Consider the following 26,732-nt stretch of genomic DNA (forward strand, 5'->3'; position numbering starts at 1 on the left):
TTTTTTTTTTTTTTTTTTTTTTTTTTTTTTTGCAAATATGCCCCAGAATTTCTTCTCAAACGCTCTGGGTATCGCTTCAAACTCAAAAAGCATTGCGTCTAACTTTCCCCTGGTTGTGTAAGTTTCCTTGAGAAATGGTCATGCCCTGCGCCGGATTTCATTGAATAGGGCGGAGGAGTGGGGGGTGGCTAAAATGGGTAACCCCTGGTCGCCGGCAGATGAAGAGAATCCAGGAGAGCAGTCTGTTCTGGCTTCTCTGCAGGAGTACCAGATCTATTAATACCAGCCCAGAGCGAAGCGCAAGCAGGGGTGGGCAACACCGGACCACTTCTCCCCTCACTTCCAAGACAACCTGTTGCGCCTCTATCTCCTCCCCTCCCCGCAGTTTCCCCGCCTTAGCCTCTAAGACCTGATTGGCAGAAATTACTACCCAACCCTCAGCTCCGCGCCTCCTTCCCCGACCAACGATTGGCCTCCTGGGAGGACTGGAGTAAGGGGGTGCGAGGGGAGGGATTTCCCTCAAAGCTCAGGGTCCGGGGACCTGGCAAGTAGAAGTGGAGTGATTCAATACTCCGCGCAACAGAGTCGCGAGCGGCGGAACTGGACGGGCTAGGAAGGCTTAGGCTCCTCCGCTGCGGCTCCAGCTCGGTCGGCGCCGCGCAACTTTGCCATCCTTCTGGCCCAGCCCGGGCTACAGGAGGACCCCGCAGGCAGCGCGCGGAGTTCCTGGCACTTCCCGGCGGTGTCTCTTGTTGTCTGCCCGGGGACTGACTTCGCATGCTCTCAGGCTGACCTGTCCAAGCCCAAACACCCGGACCATGCACGCAGCCGGGACTCCCGGGTTATCCTCGCGCCGGACAGGCAACTCCACCAGCTTACAGCCAGGACCGCCACCGCCGACCCGGCTGCTGCTGCTGCTGCTGCTGCTTCTCCTGTCACTGGTAAGCCGCGTCCCGGCACAGCCCGCTGCCTTCAGCAGGGCGCTGCTGTCCCCTGGTCTCGCGGGGGCTGCAGGGGTTCCTGCTGAGGAGGCCATAGTGCTGGCGAACCGCGGACTCCGGGTGCCTTTCGGCCGTGAAGTCTGGCTGGATCCCCTGCATGACCTGGTGTTGCAGGTGCAGCCCGGGGACCGCTGTGCGGTTTCGGTACTAGACAACGATGCACTGGCCCAGCGACCGGGCCGCCTGAGTCCCAAGCGCTTCCCGTGCGACTTCGGCCCTGGCGAGGTGCACTACTCTCACCTGGGCGCGCGCAGCCCGTCTCGGGACCGCGTCCGGCTGCAGCTGCGCTACGACGCGCCCGGAGGGACGGTAGTGCTACCACTGGTACTGGAGGTGGAGGTGGTCTTCACCCAGCTGGAGGTTGTGACTCGGAACTTGCCTCTGGTAGTGGAAGAACTGCTGGGGACCAGCAATGCCTTGGACGCGCGGAGCCTGGAGTTCGCCTACCAGCCTGAGACAGAGGAGTGCCGCGTAGGCATCCTGTCCGGCTTGGGCGCGCTGCCTCGCTATGGAGAACTCCTCCACTACCCGCAGGTCCCTGGAGGAGCCGGAGAGGGAGGCGCTCCGGAGCCTCTCCTGATGGACTGCAAAGCTTTCCAGGAACTAGGCGTGCGCTATCGCCACACAGCCGCCAGTCGTTCACCAAACAGGGACTGGATGCCCATGGTGGTGGAGCTGCGTTCACGAGGGGCTCCTGTAGGCAGCCCTGCTTTGAAACGCGAGCACTTCCAGGTTCTGGTGAGAATCCGAGGAGGGGCCGAGAACACTGCACCCAAGCCCAGTTTCGTGGCCATGATGATGATGGAAGTGGACCAGTTTGTACTGACGGCCCTGACCCCAGACATGCTGGCAGCCGAGGATGCTGAGTCTCCCCCTGACCTGTTGATCTTTAACCTTACCTCTCCATTCCAGCCTGGCCAGGGTTACTTGGTGAGCACCGATGATCGCAGCCTGCCCCTTTCCTCCTTCACTCAGAGGGATCTGCGGCTCCTGAAGATTGCCTACCAGCCCCCCTCTGAAGACTCCGACCAGGAGCGTCTCTTTGAACTGGAATTGGAGGTAGTGGATCTAGAAGGAGCAGCTTCAGACCCTTTTGCCTTCATGGTAGTGGTGAAGCCCATGAACACAATGGCTCCGGTGGTGACCCGGAATACGGGTCTTATTCTCTATGAGGGTCAGTCTCGGCCCCTCACAGGACCTGCAGGCAGCGGTCCGCAAAACTTGGTCATCAGCGATGAGGATGACCTAGAAGCAGTGCGGCTAGAGGTGGTGGCTGGGCTCCGGCATGGTCACCTTGTCCTTCTGGGTGCTTCCAGTGGCAGCTCTGCTCCCAAGAGCTTTACAGTGGCTGAGCTGGCAGCTGGCCAGGTGGTCTACCAGCATGATGACAAAGACGGCTCACTTAGCGACAACCTGGTGCTTCGCATGGTGGATGGAGGAGGCAGGCACCAGGTACAGTTTCTGTTCCCCATCACCTTAGTGCCTGTGGATGACCAGCCACCTGTTCTCAATGCCAACACAGGGCTGACACTGGCAGAGGGTGAAACAGTGCCCATCCTGCCCCTTTCCCTGAGTGCAACTGACATGGATTCAGATGATTCTCTGCTGCTTTTTGTGCTGGAGTCACCCTTCTTAACTACGGGACATCTGCTTCTCCGCCAAACTCACCCTCCCCATGAGACGCAGGAGCTTCTCAGGGGCCTTTGGAGGAAGGAGGGAGCATTTTATGAGCGAACAGTGACAGAGTGGCAGCAGCAGGACATAACAGAGGGCAGGCTGTTCTATAGACACTCCGGGCCCCATAGTACTGGGCCAGTCACAGACCAGTTCACATTTAGAGTCCAGGATAACCATGACCCTCCTAATCAGTCTGGGCTGCAGCGGTTTGTGATACGTATCCATCCTGTGGATCGCCTCCCTCCAGAGCTGGGCAGTGGCTGTCCCCTTCGTATGGTGGTACAGGAATCCCAGCTCACACCACTGAGGAAGAAGTGGCTGCGCTACACTGACCTAGACACAGATGACCGAGAACTGCGTTACACAGTGACTCAGCCCCCCACAGACACAGATGAAAACCACTCGCCAGCCCCACTGGGTACCTTGGTCCTGACTGACAACCCCTCAGTCGTGGTGACCCATTTTACCCAAGCCCAGATCAATCATCATAAAATTGCTTACAGACCCCCAGGTCAAGAACTAGGTGTGGCTACTCGAGTGGCCCAGTTCCAGTTCCAGGTGGAAGACCGAGCTGGGAATGTGGCTCCAGGCACCTTTACTCTTTACTTGCAGCCTGTGGACAACCAGCCACCTGAGATCCTCAACACCGGCTTCACTATTCAGGAGAAGGGTCACCACATCCTGAGTGAGACAGAGTTGCACGTGAATGATGTAGACACTGACGTTGCCCATATCTCTTTCACCCTCACGCAGGCACCCAAACACGGCCACATGAGAGTGTCTGGACAGATCCTGCATGTAGGAGGTCTCTTCCACTTGGAGGACATAAAACAGGGCCGAGTTTCCTATGCCCATAATGGGGACAAGTCCCTGACTGATAGCTGCTCCTTGGAAGTCAGCGACAGACATCATGTGGTACCCATCACTCTCAGAGTGAATGTCCGGCCAGTGGACGATGAAGTGCCCATACTGAGTCATCCTACTGGCACTCTGGAGTCCTATCTAGATGTCTTAGAAAATGGGGCTACTGAAGTCACTGCCAATGTTATTAAGGGGACCAGTGAGGAAACTGATGACTTGATGTTGACTTTCCTCTTGGAAGATCCACCTTTGTATGGGGAAATCTTGGTCAATGGCATTCCAGCGGAGCAGTTTACTCAAAGGGACATCTTGGAGGGCTCTGTTGTATATACCCACACCAGTGGAGAGATAGGCCTGTTGCCTAAAGCAGATTCTTTTAACCTAAGTCTGTCAGATATGTCTCAAGAATGGAGAATTGGTGGCAATACTATCCAGGGAATTACTATGTGGGTGACCATCCTGCCTGTTGATAGCCAGGCCCCGGAAATCTCTGTAGGTGAACAGTTGATGGTAATGGAAGGTGATAAAAGTGTTATAACGTCAATGCATATAAGTGCTGAAGATATAGATTCCCTGAATGATGACATCTTGTGTACTATAGTTATTCAACCTACTTCAGGTTATGTTGAAAACATTTCTCCAGCACCAGGCTCTGAGAAGTCAAGAGCAGGGATTGCCATAAGTGCTTTCAATTTGAAAGATCTCAGGCAGGGCCACATAAACTATGTCCAGAGTGTCCATAAAGGGGTGGAACCTGTGGAGGACCGATTTATCTTTCGTTGTTCTGATGGTATTAACTTTTCAGAGAGACAGTTCTTCCCCATTGTAATCATTCCCACCAATGATGAACAGCCAGAGATATTTATGAGAGAATTTATGGTGATGGAAGGCATGAGTCTGGTAATTGATACACCCATTCTCAATGCTGCTGATGCTGATGTTCCCCTGGATGATTTAACTTTCATTATTACCCAATTCCCCACTCATGGTCACATCATGAATCAGCTAATTAATGGCACGGTTTTGGTCGAAAGCTTCACCTTGGACCAGATCATAGAGAGTTCCAGCATTATTTATGAGCATGATGACTCTGAGACCCAGGAAGACAGTTTTGTGATTAAACTAACAGATGGGAAGCACTCTGTGGAAAAGATGGTCCTCATTATAGTTATCCCTGTTGATGATGAGACGCCCAGAATGACTATCAATAATGGACTAGAAATAGAAATTGGGGATACCAAGATTATCAACAACAAAATATTAATGGCAACAGATTTAGATTCAGAAGACAAATCTTTGGTTTATATTATTCGTTATGGGCCAGGACATGGCTTATTACAGAGACGAAAACCTACTGGTGCCTTTGATAATATCACACTGGGCATGAATTTTACCCAGGATGAAGTAGACAGAAACTTAATTCAGTATGTCCATTTGGGGCGAGAGGGCATTCGGGACCTAATTAAATTTGACGTGACTGATGGAATAAATCCCCTCATAGATCGTTACTTTTATGTGTCCATCGGGAGCATTGACATTGTCTTCCCTGATGTGATAAGTAAGGGAGTGTCCTTGAAAGAAGGTGGCAAGGTCACTCTCACAACAGACCTACTAAGCACTAGTGACTTGAACAGTCCTGATGAAAACTTGGTTTTTACCATCACCAGGGCCCCCATGCGAGGTCACCTGGAGTGCACAGATCAGCCTGGATTGTCCATCACATCTTTCACTCAGCTGCAACTGGCTGGAAACAAAATCTACTACATCCATACAGCTGATGATGAAGTGAAAATGGACAGTTTCGAGTTTCAAGTCACCGATGGACGTAACCCTGTCTTTCGGACATTCCGTATCTCCATTAGCGATGTGGATAATAAAAAGCCAGTGGTCACCATCCACAACCTGGTAGTCAGTGAAAGTGAAAACAAGCTGATTACTCCTTTTGAGCTCACTGTCGAAGACAGAGATACTCCTGACAAACTCCTGAAATTCACTATCACCCAGGTGCCTATTCATGGCCATCTCCTATTCAACAATACCAGACCTGTCATGGTTTTTACCAAGCAAGACTTGAATGAAAACTTAATCAGCTACAAACACGATGGCACCGAGTCAAGTGAAGATAGCTTCTCTTTCACAGTGACTGATGGCACACATACAGACTTCTATGTTTTTCCCAATACAGTATTTGAAACAAGGAGACCCCAAGTGATGAAGATCCAGGTCTTGGCTGTTGACAATAGTGTCCCCCAAATCGCAGTGAATAAGGGGGCCTCTACACTTCGCACTCTAGTCACTGGCCACTTGGGGTTCATGATCACAAGCAAAATATTGAAAGTGGAGGACAGAGACAGCCTACACATTTCTCTTAGGTTTATTGTGACAGAGGCCCCTCAACATGGATATCTCCTCAACCTGGACAAAGGCAACCACAGCATTGCACAGTTCACACAAGGTATGTTTCATGTTTCTTTTCTTGGTTATCAAAGGACGTTCCAGGTCTTGCTTCCTGAGAATACGGCTTCACTGAAAGCCTCACAAACAGAGCATCAAATTAGAGTCCAAGAGAAGGGCAGGAAACAAAGGGGATGGGGAGAATACAGGGACTCACTTCCCTGGGAGGACAGCTCCCTTCTTGTCCTACCTCCCATCTCAGTGACCTTCATTAGAGGGAGTACTGATGTATTTTGAAAGTGGCGAGAATATGCTGCTGAAGCAGGGGGTGAACTTTGGTGAATTAAAATTGAAGCAGGCTTTCCAATTCTGTTCCATTTGCCATACCTATCCTCTGAGCATCCTCTGTGTTGTATCCTGCAGGTGGTTCATGAAGCATTTTGGCACCTTAATGAAGGATGTGCTTTCTAAATATTGTTTATTCACAGTGCTGTCATTATCAATTACCATTCCAAAAAAGCCTTCAAACTTAGGTTACTTTGATTAAATTTTAAGGGCATTGCTCTGACACAGTTTTGGTTGTTAGGAACTCTGTAACTAAAAGATTTGTTTACATTTATTTGCTTTTTTGATTTTTAAAATTTTTAATAATATTTCATGACTCAGGCAAATACTCATCCAGAGACATAAGTGATAAACACCTATCTAGAGTTATAACAGTGACATATAGGTACAGGGCATGCTACTAGGATATACATGAAAAAGGAAAGTATACTTAACGATGTATAAAATAACAATATATTCATCACCAAAATATACATCTAATTCATTATTGGGAACATGAAGATATGTAAACAAGATTAATAGTAGAAGGGGGAAATTATTTCATCATTGTGAACCTCCTCTCCGACCTGTTACAAACACAGTAACAAAAAATGGTTGCCTCTGGCACCTGCGGTCTTTAGGCAACAGGGTGTTTCTAACCTGAATTTCCTTTGTGGGTGGACACAATCTGAGGCAGAAAGGACAAGTGTCGTATGCATTTAAGGAGGGAAGGGAGAAGCCCATTCACTATACTGGCTTGGGAGTCAGGACTCTGTTCTGTAGAACGTGCAACTTTCATTACAGCGGGATTTGGGTTGCTTTCATGAAAATCTCACAATGTCAGAATGGACACTAGATCTTTCCTATGTGGGATCCGTAGGTAGAGATGGAGCTTAATCCCAGGGCATCCCAGTGGGGGTGTTCTTTTCCTGCAACTGTGTTGTACTCTTAGATAACAAAAGGTTTAATAAACATGGATGTAGCAAAATGCAGTGTTAAAATGAACTGCTTCTCTCTTTTAGGTGTTGGCAAATAGCTCCACACTCCAACCTCCTGATTCTTGGCTAAAAGCCTAAATGTATCCCAGGGCCTGCAGGGACAGGGAAACCTCAAAGTGCCAAGTGTCATGCCAGACCAGTAGGAAACTTTTATGTGAAGGCTTTCTGAGACTAGCGATGCCATGCCGTCTTATAGTGGTTTATTTTCATGGAAAGGGAAGAGAATGAAAGGAATATATTAGATAATAGAAAATGGTTCTTCAAATTACTCCTCTGACCTGAAAAAGAAATCTGATTTAGAGATTTTTTTAAAGGACTATTTTGATGGAGACAGGCAAATGAATTAATTTAAATTCTGTGGACTAAGTCCAACAGCTCACACTATTAGAATATTATTTCTGAAATTTTGAACTCTAAAAATTATGCTATTTCATTATAGGCAGTTGTTCTGTCTCTAACTGACTTTGAGTTACCATGATTAATTTTTATCATCTTTATAAATGTAGAGAAGTTATGCTTATTATGTGATGTGACTTTTTAAGAATTTTTAAGGAAAATTAGCACATTGCAATACAAACCAAAATATTGACTAGGGAAGCTGTTGCTATTTAATCCCACAGCACTCATTTGAACAAGTCAAGGCTAGAGTTTGATTCATAGCTGTTATTTATGGAGATTAGATAAGTGATTTAAAAAATGGAGAAAGCGCCATCAGAAAGCTACCATGGCTCTTCTTCCAGTAGGACAAATGAAAGCAGTGCTTAGAGTGAAGACTATGCAGTCCTTTTATTTGTTTTCGTTTTTACTTTGTCATGAAGGGATAAGGTAAACCTATATTTTGATGGATTTTCAATGCATTGAATTAGATCAAGTTAGCATAGGTGGCCAGAGAAGGTTATCCCTAAATTGATTGACTAAATGGTTCCCAGAAGAAAAAAATTAATTCCTTTCTAAAAGTTATCAAATTGATTAAAAGTTAACAATGTATGATTAGGTAAATTATGGATATCATTTATTTATTTCAAACTTCACCTCTTTCCCAAGTTGCCCCTGTTTCCCCCAGTCCAGATCTAAATTGCATGTCTCAAGTACCTGGATTTTTCTTCCCTACAATGAGTACGTAATGATATATTCTGTGGGATAATTTATAAATCAGTTTCAGGAAAGCAGAAATGTCTTCAAAGAGTTTGAACCAGATATGGTTGCCTGACATGTTAATGAACTTAGAATTAAAAGCAAACAAACAAAAAACTCATGGAATACTTTTGTCGATAAACTGAAACAAACTTAATGTATATTTAGCAACTAGAAGAAAACTTAATCTAATTCTTAGATATTTGCTTAAAAAAGATTACATTTTGGCTATCAGATTATCTTTCTACTACTTTTGTGTCTTAAGAAAGCTAGGCATTATATACATTTATGGTATATCTATGTTATTTGTAGAGGTGCCTTTAGAATACCAGTATGCTAATGAAAGTCTTTACTTACTTTTTTTAGAGGCTCCTTTTTGAACCATGAATTATTAATTAGTTATATGAAAAATATAAAAGGTTTTAGTATGTTCCAACTAATCAGTAACACATGCCCTAACTTGGAGGGAAAATTGGGTACTAGAGTGCCATATAGTTGCATTTATGTTCTCTTTATCTGAAAAAAAAAAGTTCTTAAAATTCTGTTTTGAAGTGAGGATTTATTTCTTTGAAACTATCCCTTAACGATTAAAATTTTGCTTAAGAAAACATTGATACAGATGCTGGGCATGCTAAACAGAGCCTTTTCTCCTGGTAGAGCCTTTAGATTTTCTTATGCAATTTGAAGGGGTGGAAACATTGGAAGAGGGTCTTCCCCACATGGCCAGAGGTAGTGGTTCTTGTAGTAAAAATGTGTTGTCGGCAGAGTTTACTGCTTTTTTTTTTACTGATAAAGTGAAGGTTATAAAATTAAGAATTATAGGAGTAAATAGGCAAAGAGTTGTGCAGGGGCTTCAGTCCTTACCCTGGCAGAAACATCATATATGCAAAGGTAGAGATAACAAGTGTGATCTACCACTCAGCCCTTTCATTTTAAATTGAGAAACATTTGTGCCTTTGCTACTGTAATATCCTAAGCAAAGAACTGTGGGAAGTTAAGATAGGAAAAAAAAAAAATCCCAGAAGTTTTCAGTCTACTGGGAAAGATAACCATACAGAAAGATAAAAGTGAAGCTAGGCAGAAAGTGTGGAAAGTTACAGTAGAGTTAGAAAGGTGGGACCCGGTTCAGTGGCTCACACCTATAGTCCTAGCACTTTGGGAGGCCGATGTGGGAGGATTGCTTGAGGCCAGCCTGGACAACATAGTGAACCCCCATCTCTATATTAACTATTTTGTTTTAAAAGAGAAACGAAGTGCTAAGGGAAATCAAACGTCTTAGGCATGTTTTACCTCCAAATACCTCTATTAGCAGGAAGGTACCATTAACTATAAAATCAGATTTTCCCTTCTGCAAGTGTTCCTAATAATGACTCACCTTTCAAAACTTTATGAGCCAGGGTAGAGCACACATTTTCCATCTGTAAAGTGGAGCTATAGAAATTTGTGGCGTCATTGGTCCATCCTAATGCCTTGCCTTACTTGAGATTAACATTTTGTAAAGCCATTGTCTTCTATATAAGCTGTTGAATTCTATAGCATGAACTTACTAGAGCTTTTAGGAGATGGAAAAACCACAGAACACACACTAGACAGATAAATATTACCTATCATTGTCATAGCTATTTTTAGCCATGATCTTGACTTTATGTAGTCTTAGAAAAGTCCAGATCAATTAATCATCTATTACGAGTATCACAGAACAAAATGATTTTTTTTTATTATGTTGTATGTGTGGCATCATTAAGGAAAGGAACTGGTGAGATGGATGAATAAGTTTAAAAATTGTGTCTTTGTAATGAAAACAAACGTATGCACGTGAATTTGATAGAGTAGGAAGTAACATAAGGAACATTTCTGAGGCAATATAACTTTCTGCTATGAATAAAGGTTTCCACTTTTTTTTTTTTTTTGAGACAGGGTCTCACTCTCTTGCCCAGACTACAGTGCAGTGGTGCAACCTCGGCTCACTGCAAACTCCGCCTCCCAGGCTCAAGCGATTCTCCTGCCTCAGCCTCATGAGTAGCTGGGATTACAGACATGCACCACTACTGCCCGGCTAATTTTTAATAGAGACAGGGTTTCACCATGTTGGCCAGGCTGGTCTCGAACTCCTGACCTCACATGATCCACCCGCCTCAGCCTCCCAAAGTGCTGGGATTACAGGCATGAGCCACCGTGTCCGGCCTGTTTCCACTTTTATTAGATGTTTTTTGTTCTCAACGGGGAGTCATCAGTTATTTCAATGTGTGTGATGTTTTGAAAATATCACCCTATTTTTTTCTCTCAAACTTTGGAGAGCTAAAAAATAGCCTGCTACAGCACAAAAAGTAAGAAAAGTTAGCCAGTGTCAGGGAGCAAAGCTCTGTCCTCTGTGGGCCAGTTCCCTACAGGGAGGCAAAGACGTGATTTCAAGAGTGCCAGGGAATCTGCCATGCCTCAAAATATCTTCCTTTCCACCTGTCATGGTGCCTGACATTCCATATTTAGATAGTCATTCCTTTGGTGCATGAACATGCAAATACCACTGGGAGGGGCAACACCTTGCTATTATTATAAACTAACTCTTGCACTCTATTTATCTGTGTAAGGGATCAGGTTTCCATGGGACAGCTGAAATCTAGGGGCTTAGAGATCTGAGAAATGAAACAGCACTGTTTCTCTTAGGAGGAAAAAGGAATTTAAACATGTTTATAGGAAAACTAATAAGTCAATAAAATTTACCATAATGAATCATCAATTTTACTCTGGTAATTAATCATCTTGTTTTTTGGTTATTTTCTAGCTGACATTGATGACATGAAAATATGCTATGTCTTAAGAGAAGGGGCTAATGCCACAAGTGATATGTTCTATTTTGCAGTTGAAGATGGTGGTAAGTATTCCCCTCTCCTGGTAGTGACAGCAAGGAGAGAGACTTTTCTTGGTTTCTCTTTGATGACATTATTACAAGAAGTCTTTATCAAGGAGCATTTCGTGATCACCTAAATTTAACCTGGTATTTGCTGTAGACAATTTTACAATCTGACTATGACACAACCCTACTATGTGACAGCTATAGATAAAAGTTCTAGTTATATTACTTTTGTCTTACTATTTGTAAAGCACTGAAGAGAGAAATCTGGATAAATAGTATCTCCATGTCTAGTTGTTCAGATTACACCCTGCATGAGTTTGCCTACTTGAGTCAGTAAGAGGATGTTGGAATTCAGCTGTGGTTCCACTCATAGCCATGTGCTCACCAAGGTATAGCTGCCCAAAGGAGCTGTTTTTTCCTAATTTGCTCATGGGTTCTGTGTGGGTTAATACTGGTGGATAACATGTTGCATTCACCAAGAAATCAGTAGTAAATTAATGTCTGTTTTATCACCAATCGCAGGACTTATAATGATTTTCTTAGTTTGGGGGATTTTGTGATCTAGTCCAGCTAAAAAATTTTCTTGGTTAAGTGCAAAAAAGTGCAGAGTATAGGATATGACTTTTGAGCTAAGCCTCTTGGGCGATATTATTCTCATTACTCCCCCAGAACTGCCTGCCACTTCTACTTCGTTCAGCTTTGGATCTCTTGTCTTCCTAACCCTGTGGATGAGTAGAAAAACTGGTCACTTTCAGATTGCTCATAAAGATGTTTTTGTTCTTGCATGTTTTCTTGGGAAGCAAAATAACCTCCCCAAGTACACGTGTTGTGTGAACAGGACACCAGAACTGAGGGTATATGTGAGAGAGAAGAAAGAGGGAGGAGAAAAATAATTCATACTCTGTTATCTGTTTCCTTATGATTCTTTTAAAAAATGGCACACTATTATGTCGTCTATCTCAAAAAGACTGCATCCTTACCCTCCATGTTTTTTGAAGCATTACATATGATTTGTTTCAAATATCACTGGACACAGCATGATCACAGTTCTGAAAAATGTCAACTGTTGAGTGTGTGCCAGAGAGGCAAAAAAAAAATGTGTTAAGTTGGGTTCAAGTGTTTGATTCCTACTACAAATCAGAGAGTCAAATCATGTGAGTGCCTTTATTTTTTTGAGTAACCAAATCATAGTTTAGTATTCTACGTGTTGATGAACGGGATCCTAGCATAAAACAAAGTTCTGAAAAAAAAAAACTTTTCTTGAAACTTGCTGCTCAAATGGGAAATTCTATTGTGACTAACTGTTGAGACCTTGAAATAATCCAAATCTGTGTAACTTATATCAAAATTTAAGGATGAAATTATTGGTTTAAAACACCATGTTTTATCTCTTAAGATGACTGAATAAACCTCAATGGCAAAAGTGTGACTTTCTGTAAAATTACCAAAAAAAGTTTCAAATTCAATGGCTGTGATTACACTAAAATATCCTGCACTTTTTAATAAAATATTTTGCTTTTTTTGCTCATACACAAACACACACACACATTATTTTACCTTAGCTGGGTGGAATGGTAGCCTTTACTTTAAAATTTTGGTCTCTATTCCAATTTTGGAAAACATTCTATAGTATCATATTTCAAAATATTAAGTGCAAAATATTAAGTGAAGAATGCTTAGCTGACGAGGCTGGGTTTATGTTTGAATTTGCTGAAAATGTGGCAAGACCTCTAAAGATTGTCTTTATGGAAGTAGGAACGTATCATTTTAGGAGTCTTTTTAGAGAGATCGTTTCACGTGAGAGATAAAATTTCAGATTTTCTTTTCACACTCTTCCTCTTTACTGGCATAACATTACCTATGGAGCTCAGGCAGATTTTGGCAAGCTGTTGAATAGAATTCCCTTTAATTCCTCTGATATAGGAAAACTGTCCTTTGACAGAATAAACACAGAGGCCTGCAAGATTAAAAAGTCACATTCATATCTCTAAATTGTTTTAATCTGATTCTTACATGTTTTTTAGGATTTTTGCATTGCCTTATAAATGTTCTAATGCTTGAATGAGAAGTGCAATACTGTTTAAACTTAATTAGCTGTAGTGATTTATTGTCATCTACTCTATACAGTGATAGTAGGCATATCTGTAAGTCATTCCAATAAAATATGAAATGTGTGAGTATTTCACCCCTGGGAAGCAAGTCAGGGCACACTGGCATAAAACTGAGAACTCTGTATGTCCAGCTTGCTTTCAATCTGATAAATGCATCTTCTTCAAATCAACGTGATTGGTTTTATAACAGTAACTATCTAAGGAAATTAGTGGGGCAACCATAATCCTTGAATAACCTTAAAAATAAAACATAATTCAATGTAAGGGATTTAGAGTAGGAGCAGAGATTGAGAAGAACAGAAGGCTGAGACCTCCTGTTTCAGATTTAATTGTGTTACCATGGGAATCTGGCTTGCCACAGGATTCTTCCGTTATGATGTAGTAATGGATTAGTTACTGCCCATTACTAAAAGGACTATGCTTGGGAAAGAGTTACTACCTTTGAAGTTTTGGAGTGCTTTGGGACTTGTACCAAATGAAAGAAGTAAAGAGAGCACTATCTGAGCAATAGATAACATCAGGGTCTTTACCTCAGGGGAAGTCTACTGTATTTGGAGTTAATACACGTTGGTTGATATAGCACATGTCCACACACATACACAGATCCTTGTATCTTAGGGTTATTTCAATTAGATTTTAAACCTTCTATGTTATTTATCGTTACTTATGCGATTTTGCCTTCGTAACATCTCTGTGAGCAACAAAAACACAGCAAAAAAACACTTAGTATGATTTCTATTTGGCAGATGAGGAAACTGAGTTAGCAAAATAAGTAACTGTCCTCCTTCAAGCTACCCAGCTGGGCAACTAGAGGCTGCTTTCAATCTCAAATTCTTTCCTCAAACAATAATAAGTGATAACTTCCACACTTATTCAGGATAGGGATAAGAGGGGGGAACTCTTGAACTTTTCTGGGTTCTTCAGACCAACTTTCTAGGAATGTTTAATAGATGTGAGTGAAGTCAGAGTGGGATCTGCTTTTGGGATAGACAAAGAGCTTTGTGTTTTCTAAAGTATGCATTTTTATTTTAAAATGCTTTAAAAGTTGTAGAGTCCTAAACTTTGTAGTACTCTTTCTTGGTATCATAGTGTAATTCTCTTTTTAAAAACCTTTGTTTTAGGTTCAGAGGTACATGTGGAGGTTTGTTATATAGGTAAAGTCATGTCAAGGGGGGTTGTTGTGCAGATTGTTTTGTGACCCAGGTACTAAGTCTAGTACCCAATATTTATTTTCATAGTGTAATTCTTAAAATGATTATTTTATAATGCAGTATGTTTATTGGAATACTAGTAAAGAGCATGAAAATGTGATATCAGAATAAGGCACTCACCCAGGTGTTCTGGGCCAGTCACCATAAGTGAATGCATTGTTACAAAGTATAAGGTCAAACTCTGAAGTTCAGGAATCTATTCCCGCTATCTGTGGCTTCATCTAATGTGCTCGTGTATATATGTGTAGCACCTGCCTATGGATTTAGCTAACTGTCTTCCATTTCTTTCGGTTTTCACGCTTTATATCTTCATGAAGGTGACTTATAATAATACAGCCCTGGGAAATCCATTTTCCTTTGTTGATTACCTCTTTGAATTCTAATTCCAGATCTAGTACTCTGGAATTCTGTTGGGGGGAAATAAAACATTTATTCTTTTATCCTTTTGTAGTCAAACATTTTATCTGATTCTTTCTCCGTGTTCAACTCTCTGTAATTTTTCTATAAAGTATTCTAGCATGAAAGTGCTTTGTCAGGCCCTTCTAGTGCCTTATCGTGATGTGAAAGCTATTCTCACATAACTATTCCAGGCATGCCCCACCCTCAACCCTAATGATTGTTAATCACTCTTCAACACCAGGCTCAAATATCGTTTCCTCTCCAAAGTTGCTCCCAACATCACAGGGACAAAATTAGCCTCACTCTTTTTTATGCTTTTATCCCCAACTTTATTTACAGTAAAAATTCATATTATGATTATTTGCTAATGTGAAAACCTCCAGTAATAAGGAAGAAACTCCTTCATATCAAAAAAGGTATCATTAATCTTTGTACCTCAGTGCCAAGGTTGAGCACAAGGTAAATACTTACCTAATGTTAAAATAAATGAATGGATAAACAGGAGAAAAACAATTGCTCTCTTTTGATATAAAGATCAATTAAATAGTATTATAAGAAAAACTCCTGTAAACAATTCCCGGTAGACCCTTTGCATTCCTTTAGAACGTTGTCCTATCCTAGCATTAATTTAAATCCCTACGGCACCAGGAAAGTTTTTTAGTGAAGCTTTCACATTTTTAAATGCATGAAATTAACTAAATCAACTGCTGTGAAAATTCCTTTGAAATCTTCAGTGAAATGTACTTAAGACTGAAGTATTAACCACCAGTTCAGAGCTCATATTATTCTTAAAGAAGCCTTTTCAGAAAAAAAAAAAAAAAAAAAACTTGCCAGTTTATGATTAAATAATTATACAATTTAAAATCTAAAAGGAAATAGGATTTCCTTTAAGTCACTAAAATTTTCAAGCCAGCAGGACCACTACTGTATTTTGAGTTACCCCAGTATTTTCTTGTGTGATATGAGATAACATTAGGACAGATGGAGAAGCAGAAGACAATGTTAGCAAAAGTACCTCTAGTTTTATTAAAAGTCCTCATGTAAACTTTTAATTTTTTTGTTTTAAGTCTCAAAGCCTCAGCATCAGATCCAACTTGTTTCTTGATGGACTTAAGAAAAAATTAGAATACATGATCATCTGGCTGGACATATTGAGTAGGAGGAGTCTTATATTTGTATTCATTATGAAAACCAGCTTGCTGCTTCCTTATTTGAAACCTCTCATATGACATAGGCACGCAGTCTCAGTGAGTTCTGCCTGCTGAGTTTGGCACTGAAACTGGGGCGGCAGACATAATATCTGTGTTGGCCATTATAGTGTTATCTGGGCCACAGCCAGACATTTTTTTGCTGCTGTCTTTGATTATGCCTGTGGTGCCCTATTTTCCATCCCCCAAGATCCTTGATTCATATGCTATTGAAGGATATTATAAATAGTATCTTGACATAGTAGAAGCTGCAAAGTCATTTCTATATATGAAATGTCATTTAAGGTCAAGGCTTTTGAATTGTGCCATATTTGATGATTGACTCCTCAAACACAAAGAGACTACCAGAAGTCTTTCATTTTAAAAGAAGGAGTACAAGTTTTTGCTTGAAAATGACCAACACCTTCGGGGTTTAAGGCAAAATAATTACTGATAATTAGCTGGAAGGTAAATCAAGGGCTGGAAAAATAGAAATAGAGTAAGTAGAAAAGAGAGGTCTGAGTACAAGCATTAAAAGATTATACAGACATATTCAGCTCAGAGAAAAAAGCAAGCATTCTTGGCAATAAAATTAATTGCTAGTGACATGAGAACCAGAGGAAAGATGCTAGTGCCTTAGGGAGTTATAATAAGATGGTGAAGTAATGTCAGGCACTGATACAAATATTTTTAATCTGCAAGAGAGCACAAGGTCTACTAGAATACAGATCTTGGGAAAGAGTGTTGGCTACTGTGGCTGAATGTTTGTAAGCCTTTCACTCTTCATTGAGCAGTTCACAATAGGTCAAGTCATCAGGGTGTTTCTAGGCCAGATCCCTGCCTTTAAAAGCATGATTCTGTTAAGGTACCTGTACTGTGTGCAAGAACGAAGTTAAACCTTGTAGACAGAAAAGTATAAAGTCAAGTTTTTATAACTTTTAGATAGAAAAGTAAAACTCAATTTTATTTATTATTATTCTTTAGATTCATTCCAAAATTATACATTATATGAATATACTGTTTTCATTGGCTTTAGTTCAGAGGACTTTTTTTTAAATTGTTAAATCTTTGGGTGACAATGAGTTCTTGTTAGGAACATTTCTAGACATTTCACATGATTTCATATTACTCAGAACAAATGATAGTCACCCTTTAAACACTAAGCAAATCTTTCATAGGTGATTAAAGTACTATAATCTCAAATCAAATATTTATTTGTGGTGTATGTTAATAATTTGATAGTATCTCAGTCTATCTCTTTCCATTTGCTCTGATGGCTGGGAGAAGTGGAAAGTTGCTTTCAAAGGAGAAATACACAGTGGTAATTAGTATTATTCTGTATTTGCTAGAACCTAAGATAATGCAACAGATAACCAGAATGCAATGTAAAAGAAGGGTCAGAGTTTCTATGGTGACTCCTATTTGCTAAAACAAGATTCCCTGTAAATTTATTGATTGAATTATTCAAGAAATATTTTTGGAGCACCCACTCACCATGTTTCAGGTGTCCGTTGGGATCTGGGAAAACAATGATGACTATTACAGTCATGATCTTTGACCTGAGATTCATCCTTAGGACAAAACAGTAGACAAATGAGTTAAACTTTGTTTAAAGTATTCTGACAGTTATAATTAAGCCACAGACAGAGGTACAGCTGTCAGGAAAGGCACCTGAAAGGTGGTATTTAAGTATAGACTTAGGACAGGAGAAGGGAAGAAGAAACCTTCCAGGTGGCAGCAAAAGCATGTGCAAAGGGACTGAACTTTGTGTGTTCAAGTCACCAGAAGAGCACCAGCATGCTGCAGCTCCATGAACAAACCAGAGAGGGTAATAAGATGAGGCTGGAGAGCTAGATCAAAGCCCAATGGTGCAGAGCCTTATATACCCAGGGGAGTATACAAACTCTCCAGGGGACATTTTGTGCTGAAGAAAAGAGAACCCAGCTGTATTAATCAGTTTTCACACTGGTCTAAAGAACTGCCTGAGATTGACTAATTTATGAAAAAAAAGATTTAATTGACCCACAGTTATGCATGGCTGGGGAGGCCTCAGGAAACTTACAATCATGGCAGAAGATGAAAGAGAAGCAAGTACCTTCTTCAAAGGGTAGCAGGGGAAAGAGTGAGTGAAGGGAGGTGCCACACTTTTAAACCATTAGATCTCATGAGAACTCATTAACTATCATGAGAACCACATGTGGGAAACCGCCCCCATGATCTAATCACCTCTCACCAGGCTTCTCCCTCGACACACGGGAATTCCAATTCGAAATGAGATTTGGGTGGGGACACAGAGCCAAACCATATCACCAACTAAATCATTTTAAAGCAAGGGAGCATTGTGTTCCAATTTGTATTTTAGGAAGATGATTCTTGCAGCTGTAGAGGCTCTATAGGAGGGCAGCAAGGGGAAACAGGAAGATTGACATGAGACTGATGCAGAAAGACAGATGTCATATGGGAAGAATAAGGAATATAATGTTGGATCCAAATCTGTAAGACTTCTTGGTGGGTTGGAGTATACGGTAAGAAAAAAGGATACCGTAAGCATGATTCTGGGTTTTATAGCCAGCAGAGAATGGTGCTGCCATTTATGGAGATGAAATAGACTAGAGGGGCATGGGCTAGGTTCAAGGGAGGAAATTAAGAGGACATTAGAAACATATTAATTATGAGACCTCTTACTTCTTTGAAATGTGTATACAGGAAGGCCAGCCTTTTGATCTTGCTTATCTTTTCTTCCATCACAGTTAGAAGCACAGCTTTAGGAGTGAGAGCTGGAACAAATACTGGTTGTGCCTCTTATCATAATTGGTGATGTGACTCTGAGCCAAGTGACTGAGACTTTCTGAGCCTCAGTTTCATTTATAAAGTTGGGATAATAATAGTACCTAGCTAATAGGGTGCTTTTAAAGATTAAGTAGATAATTCATGAAAATAAGATCATTCATGCAGCACAGTTCCTGTCACATAGTAACAACTGTGCAGGTAGCTGCTGCTACTGTAGCTACTACTCTGAGGGCTTCCAGAGTTACTCTGTTCTTTGTCTTTGTTTATTTCCCCTCCCTCCCTTTCTTCTTTTCTTCCTTTCTTCTTCCTTTCTCCTGTCTTTCTCACAGTAGCTGTCTATACAGTTAGACTGTTCATTTGGTGTTGGTAGAGAGATGGGGAAATACACAGGGATGGAAAGTCAAAACCTGATGCGCCCTTCTGTAGTGCAGCGTTTCAATGCTAAGGAGGCTTCCAAAGTTATTTCACAGGTTGTAAGTAGTTTAACAAATATTTTCATTACAAAAATACTAACAAAGGAGTTTTCACTATGGCCAAATAACAGAAATTTTTAAAAACCCACTGTATTTCTGAAGCTCAGCTTGCATGTTTTATTTCTCCTTTATAAGGGTTGAAGTGTAAACTTTATAGGCTTGAAGGTTAATACAGTATGTTGATTTGATTGAAATATAACGCTTCGAAACATCTGGGTTTAGCAAACATGAGGTTCAAAGGATAGTTTTGATTGCAAATCTCTAATACACTGAGCCATAAATGGTTGGAGAGACTGACTAAGTGCCATGTTTATTCAGGTATTGGAATTGCCTAAATGTGCTTTGCTATATAGAGAATGATATAGTCACCCCAGTGGCCAGATGCCCCATTTAGTCAGTATCGTAGAGAAAAAAGCAACTAAATAAATGTATCTTTGAGAAAAACTAGTAAATTTAGGCACTGAGAAGAGCTTGTAAAACTAGTAAATTTAGGCATTAAGGAACTTGAAATTCCTTATTGGGGTCATTGAAAATGAGCGTTGTGTGTATGTAGATACTCCTAACAAGTTCCTTCAGAAGCTCAATGTTGCTTATGGAAACAATTTGTAGTAAAAGAGCACTTCTTGATTTTATTTTATGAAAATGTAAACTCCTACTTTTCCTGAGATTAGAGGAAAACTATGTGCTTTTCAGAATCTTGTAATTTTAATATTTTTGTAAGTAATGATTGGGTAATGAATACATGTTTTTTCACAGCTACAATCACAAACTTTCTACCTGATAAGTATTAAAGTCTTGTACCTTTCTGCAATATCCCAATGAGTTCAAAAGGACAAATGTCATACTTAATCCTCATTGCAAATAAGGAAAAATAAGATTCATTGAAGTTTAACTTTGTGACACAGTGATGAAGGCATGAATCACACACATGAATAAAGTATAGGTACTTTTGTTCTTGCTTCACAAATGTGGATTGATTTCATAATGTACATTTTCTAAAAGCAAAAACGTTTGTATAAATGAGAAGAAAATGTTTTCCTTAACATTCTGTTTCAGAACAGTTAGTGCAAGTTTACTAAGATTATTAATTTGTTAGTCTGGTTCTGCCCCTTTATAATAAAAAAATTGCCAAGTAGCTGCATATAAGCAATGTTTATTGAGGAAATATAATGTTAAAGAAACAGTGTACCTTCATAAGTTTTACACTTAGAATTCTTACATTTTTAGGAGAGAAGTTTCCAGAATGAATTATTCAGTTATAGCTAATTACCATTAGATATGATTCATTTTTTGCAGAGTATTAATATTCTTGGAACAAATAAAAGAAAAAGATTAGGGAATAAAATTATATAGCTATATTTGGTTTTCAACTTAGAACATCTTTTTCTTCATGTTAATTTCATGCTAAGCTTAGAAAATAGCAGCCTTCGTAGTAGCTTTTGATGAAGGAAGTGAGGACACAATTGTCCTCTTTCTGTTCCCAGAGAGCTCTGACTACATTATTGCAGGCTGAGAGAGAAGAAGTGCCTGCTCTCCATTCCTCTGCTGGATTCTTTAGCACAGGAAGGTTTAATCATTTCATCTTGGTAATGTGCCACCTACTACCTTTAACTCTACTTATCCAGCTGGTAGAGGCACGAGTTGAGAACACTAAAACAGTGTTTTAAGCATAGTTCAAGAGTGCCACTTCAGAAACTGAAAATAAACTTGTGAAACTGGTTGGTAGACTTCAGAAATCCCCAAGAAAGAAAAGAACCATTTCGTATCCCCATAATTCTTCTCTTGCTGTACTTGATTTTATGCAGAAATAGCCAAAAATTAAGTGCATTGCATCACTGCTATAAAATTAAGAAAGGTAGGCTACATTTAATCCTTTAGGAAATTGTTTTCTTAATTTCTTCTTGCCACCTAACCTCAGGGTCATTTTGTTTCACCATCCATGTCCTCTCAGGTGCTAAATCCAGCCAGCTTTCCCTGGTTCCTGAATTTCTGTTGAGTCAGATTCCTACCCATTCTCCATGGCTATTGGTTCCTTCAGAAACGTATTGAAGTTTATCTTAAATGACGTAACAGATGTAAACTGCTTAAAATAATCATAGACACAAAGTAAGTGCTATATTCATGTTAGCCATTTACCCCCACTATAATATCATATGCTGTCCATGAGAGCCAGGATTTTTATCTGTTTCTCATTGATGTACCCTCAGTGCCTGAACACAATAAATATTTATTGAATGAGGGAAAAAAATTCTTCCAATGCAATTCTAATGGATCTCTTTGTCTCTTGTTGCCTTCCCCTCTGACCTGGATACAGCTTGTTTCCAAAATTACCTAAAAATACAAATGTGATTTTAGACCAGGCGCAGTGGCTCATGCCTACAATCCCAGCGCCTTGGGAGGCCAAGGAGGGCAGATCACTTGAGGTCAGGGGTTCGAGACCAGCCTGGACAACATGGTAAAACCCTGTCTCTACTAAAAATACAAAAATTAGCTGGGCCTGGTAGCATATGCTTGTAATCCCAGCTACTCGGGAGGCTGAGGCAGGAGAATCGCCTGAACCCAGGAGGTGGAGGTTGCAGTGAGCTGAGATTGTGCCACTGCACCCCAGCCTGGGTGACAGAGTGAGACTCTGTCTCAATAAATAAATAAATAAATAAATAACCTTTAAAAAAAGTCTTTCCTCCCTTCTTCTGCCATAATTTTCTAAAGTGCAAATTTGATGTTGTCTCTACTTTATAACTCTCAATGTTTTGTTTTGTTTTTGAGACAAAATTTCTCTTTTGTTGCCCAGGCTGGAATGCAATGGTGCTATATCAGCTCACTGCAAACTCCGCCTCCCAGGTCCAAGCAATTCTCCTGCCTCAGCCTCCTGAGTAGCTGGGATTATAGGTGCTCGCCACCACACCCAGATAATTTTTGTATTTTTAGTAGAGTCAGGATTTCATCATGTTGGCCAGGCTCGTCTCGAACTCCTGACCTCAGGTGATCCACCTGCCTCTGCTTCCCAAAGTGCTGGGATTATAGGCATGAGCCACCACACCCAGCCCCAATGTTCTCTTGTGTGTTAGACACAGGATAAAATTCAGACTCTTCTCATATTGTACAAACTGTGCAGGTCTGACCCAGTGCAATCACACTGCCTACTCAGGATTCCTGCACATGACATGCTACTTCATGCACACTTTCCTGTCTTCCTCAATCCCCTGCCCACTTCTTCTGCATGAGATTCAGTAGATATAGCACATTTTCTTTCTGACGCCTTCTACCCCATCCTCAGGGTCAGACACCTCCTCTTTGTGTTTCCCATAACTACTCATATTTTGATCTCAAAGCTAGATTCGGAATATTGAGGTATATTGATTGATATAATAATTTAAATCATTATGCCAATTGTAAAATATTATATATGTACATATAACTGTGTAAATATATAGACACATACATGTACACAAATACATGATTGCGTACCAAGTAATGTACAGGGCAGAACAAATACTTAATCATATATAATATAATGTAAAAGGTTGTCAGAATATTATGCAGTAGAATATACTACATAGGTATATATCCCTACGTTATATGAAAATGCTTATAAGTGCTATATCATGGTACAAATTGCTCCTCAAATCGCACTGATAATTTAAAAATCTTTTATTCTGATGTCATCTTTTGTTTAAAGTGGCTTTCACAAGCTGAAGGATAGTTTCGTAGGGCCATGATTTGGCACAAGATACTGTACCAGGTAACATTACCTTTAAACTGGTTATTATTAAGTGACTTATAGTCCCAATTGGTAGAAAATTGCTCTTAACATCAGTGATGGCCAGGCGCGGTGGCTCATGCCTATAATCCTAGCACTTTGGGAGGTTGAGGTGGGTGGATCACTTGTGGTCAGGAGTTCGAGACCAGCCTGGCCAAATGGTGAAAAAATTGCTCTACTAAAAATGCATGCATACATACACACACACATACACACACACACAAATTAGCCCGGCATGATGGCACACACCTGTAATCCCAGCTACTCAGGAGGCTGAGGCAGGAGAATCACTTGAACCCAGGAGGCGGAGGTTGCAGTGAGCCAAGATCGTGCCACTGCACTCCAGCCTGGGTGACAAGAGTCACAAAACAAAACAAAACAAAAACACAAAAAGCATCAATGATATTGGTCATGGTGCTAAATCTACTCAGCTTTTCCTGAATGAAAGCAATTACATTCAAACTATTTCTAAGACTTAAAAAATATATGAGACTTATATATTCAGTATCTCTATTTATAGATGAAGTCACAAAAATTATTCACTGGAATGCAAATTTTAATCAGGTGAATCTATGTACTTCAGGACCAATGAGAAGTGAGCCTAGGCATTTTGGCCTTGAACCCTGGCTCTGCCAAGTTTTAATTAAACTTTCTGCTTATCTGTTAACCAATCGAGATGCATTTCACTTTAACAATTGGTGTACTGGAACTCTGTACTGGAACTCCTTATCTACATTTGTGTTTACAAAGTTTCCCAACTGCAAGAGCTGTTTTATTCACATTTGTGTTTCTTCTTCAGTGCTGACTCGCCTTAGTCACCACATGGCACTTAGTGGGAGGTCAATAAATACGTGTGGAGTGAGTCATAAATAAATGTAAAGCATAGGTGAATTGTTGATTTCTATTTTCTCTTAAAGTTGCACGTGGAGTAACTTCAGAAGTCAAGAGAAGAATCTAAAGGAAAACGGAATAGGCTTATCAGTTAAAAATAGTGTAAAAATAAACGGAAGCTTGTGCTTACTTTCTATATCTTTCAAGGACAGATAGGTGTATATGGACATATACTTTCCTGCAGTTGTTTGCATATACTTATATGGTGACATCAAACTCTTCCTCTTTATAAATGAAGTTGCTCTCCTTATTTGTACACCCCTAGGTATGTTTCTAGCGTAGAGATTTCACTTCCAGATATTCCAGCATTTGTAGATGTTGCCATTTCTTTGACTTGGTTCATGTAGTAAGCATATTGTACCTTCTTGATTTATGTTCTGGATGCTGTTGAGAATGGAGTGAGTTTATACCCTCGTCGTAATGGACTCACTTTACTCTCCCATTTCTCCACATCACTTTGATAAAACTGAGACAACCATCAGTTCCCTTTCCCTTCCCTTCCCCATCTTCACCTCCAGCCAGTATGTATGTGGTAAAAGTAAACATTAGAGAGTCAGTTAAATGACAATTCATGTCTGTTTCATTTAATGTAAGACAAAGGTAGCACTAAGAGATAAAGTAGACTAGCAAAGCATTTTATACTAGATTAAAAAAATAAGTGATGTTACCAAATGATGTCATAAAGTAAACCTATCTGGAAATATTACTGAATCACTTGTTTTAAGATGCTGTCTTAGGGGTCTGTATTTTTTACCATGTTGTTTAAATATTCACTGTATGAACACACATAGTGAATGTAGTGAAAACCATGTGTTATAGAGTCTTTAGAATTCTAGATACCATATAGCATTTGATTTTTGATATTTCAGGGAATGGATTTTTTTTTACAAATAGAAGATTCCTCAAGTTTTAATGTCTTTGATCATAAGTGTATTATATTCATGCATAGTTTTTAAAATAGTCTTACTACTTCCCAAAAAATTTCAAAGCATTGTAGGATTTTAAAGTAATTTTTTCTATGGAAAACTGAAGTGAACCGAGTTTATGTAAATTTAAAACCTGGATTAAAAATGTGTTCAACACTTTGTAATTAATATCCCCAAGCATTGAGAGTGACCACAAACCATTTTAAATGCAGTGGCTTATCTTGTGGGTTTCTGAGACTGATAATTTTTTTTTTTTTTTTTGAGAGGGAGTCTCGCTCTGTTGCCCAGGCTGGAGTGCAGTGGAGCCATCCCGGCTCACTGCAACCTCCGGTCCCGGGTTCAAGTGATTCTCCTGCCTCAACGTCCCTAGTAGCTGGGATTACAGGCGCCTTCCGCCATGCCTAGCTAATTTTTGTAATTTTAGTAGAGACGGGGTTTCACCGTGTTCCTCGTGATCTGCCTGCCTCAGCCTACCAAAGTGCTGGGATTACAGGCTTAAGCCTCCGCTCCCGGCACCTGAGAGTTTTAAGAACTAGATGCAACAGAACAGAGCGGGAGCATGTGGTGTATACATTGGATGTGGCTAAGGGCTCTTCTGAAATACTCTAGAAAAATATGATTCTGCCTTGTTAGGTAGTTGCTTATTTCATAGTGATTGTATCACCAAGCCCAAGTTTCCTTAATATAAGTAGTAGATCAAACTGATTAGGCCGCCTTAGAATCCACCAAAATAGCTAAATACAAGTTTTGCTATATTCTTCTTTCTTCCTCAAGGACAATATATTACATAGACCCTTCAAGTATTTTAATGATCATTTAATATATTTATTAATTAGAATATAGAAAGCATTTTGTATGCATTTCAATTTTTTTCCTGTCAGTTGCCCTAAGGCGGGCAGATATATGTACACATTTTCTTTCTTTCTTTCTCTTTCTTTCTTTTCTTTCTTTCTCTCTCTCTCTTTCTTTCTTTCTTTCTTTCCCTCCCTTCCTTCCTTCCTCTTTCTTTTTTCCTTTCTTCTTCTTTTCTTCTTTCCTTCTGTCTTTCTTGTTCTTTTTCCTTTCTCTCTCGCACACATACACAAATACACACACACAAATACACACACAGACTTTTCCCGTGGGATTCCAGTGTATTACTATTTGGGAACCAGTTTTATACTTTAATAAGTCAATAAAATTTTCCTGGTACTAGTGCCAAAATTAGCCTCTTAGGAAATAATATTAAAAAAGGCTGAAAATATTTTATTACATTCTGACTTACTCCTAGATAGTAACATGATGCAGCATTTAATTCTCATAGCAATTAAATGCCTGTATCAGATGTGATTCTTCTGTCATCCCCATTTCTTTCAGTGGTATGTCTGTTCGTTCAACTGTCTAAACATCTTTTAATTCTCCTCCCCCATCCTCTGTCCAAATAGTCCTCACAACCTCTATTTTTCATTTACAATATCTAATTTTACCTTCTTTTACATAACTTTTCTGGGCATCACCCTAGTAGCTTGAGTTACTGAATTATTAATCCAGTACTTTTCTAAGTATTGTTCTCTCTCCTGTCTGCCCAACTTCAAATTCCTCCACAGTGCTTCACAGAGGAAGTCTTTGCAGTTGAGAGAATGAGAACCCTGGATTTAAACTCAGTAAATGGGTCTAATGCTCAGTTTTGCCACTTATCAACAGAGTGACATCAGGCAGGTCACTTAACCTCCCAGAGCTCTTGTTTCCTCATCTGTAAACC

The 26,732-nt window shown here is 40.3% G+C and overlaps 1 protein-coding gene across 1 annotated transcript in view; it reads left to right on the top strand.

Moving 5' to 3' along the window:
* Positions 1 to 798: 798 nt before the first annotated feature.
* FREM2 (FRAS1 related extracellular matrix 2) overlaps positions 799 to 26,732 on the top strand; it is a 199,102-nt gene continuing 173,168 nt past the window's right edge. Inside the window, exons 1-2 of the mRNA XM_017854164.1 lie at positions 799 to 5,994; positions 11,172 to 11,261. Of these exons, the coding sequence (XP_017709653.1) occupies positions 819 to 5,994; positions 11,172 to 11,261 (5,266 nt within the window). The 5' untranslated portion in view covers positions 799 to 818. The remainder of the gene's footprint in view (positions 5,995 to 11,171; positions 11,262 to 26,732) is intronic.

Source organism: Rhinopithecus bieti, unplaced genomic scaffold, assembly GCF_001698545.2.
Source record: "Rhinopithecus bieti isolate Rb0 unplaced genomic scaffold, ASM169854v2 scaffold_35538, whole genome shotgun sequence".
Taxonomy (NCBI): domain Eukaryota; kingdom Metazoa; phylum Chordata; class Mammalia; order Primates; family Cercopithecidae; genus Rhinopithecus; species Rhinopithecus bieti.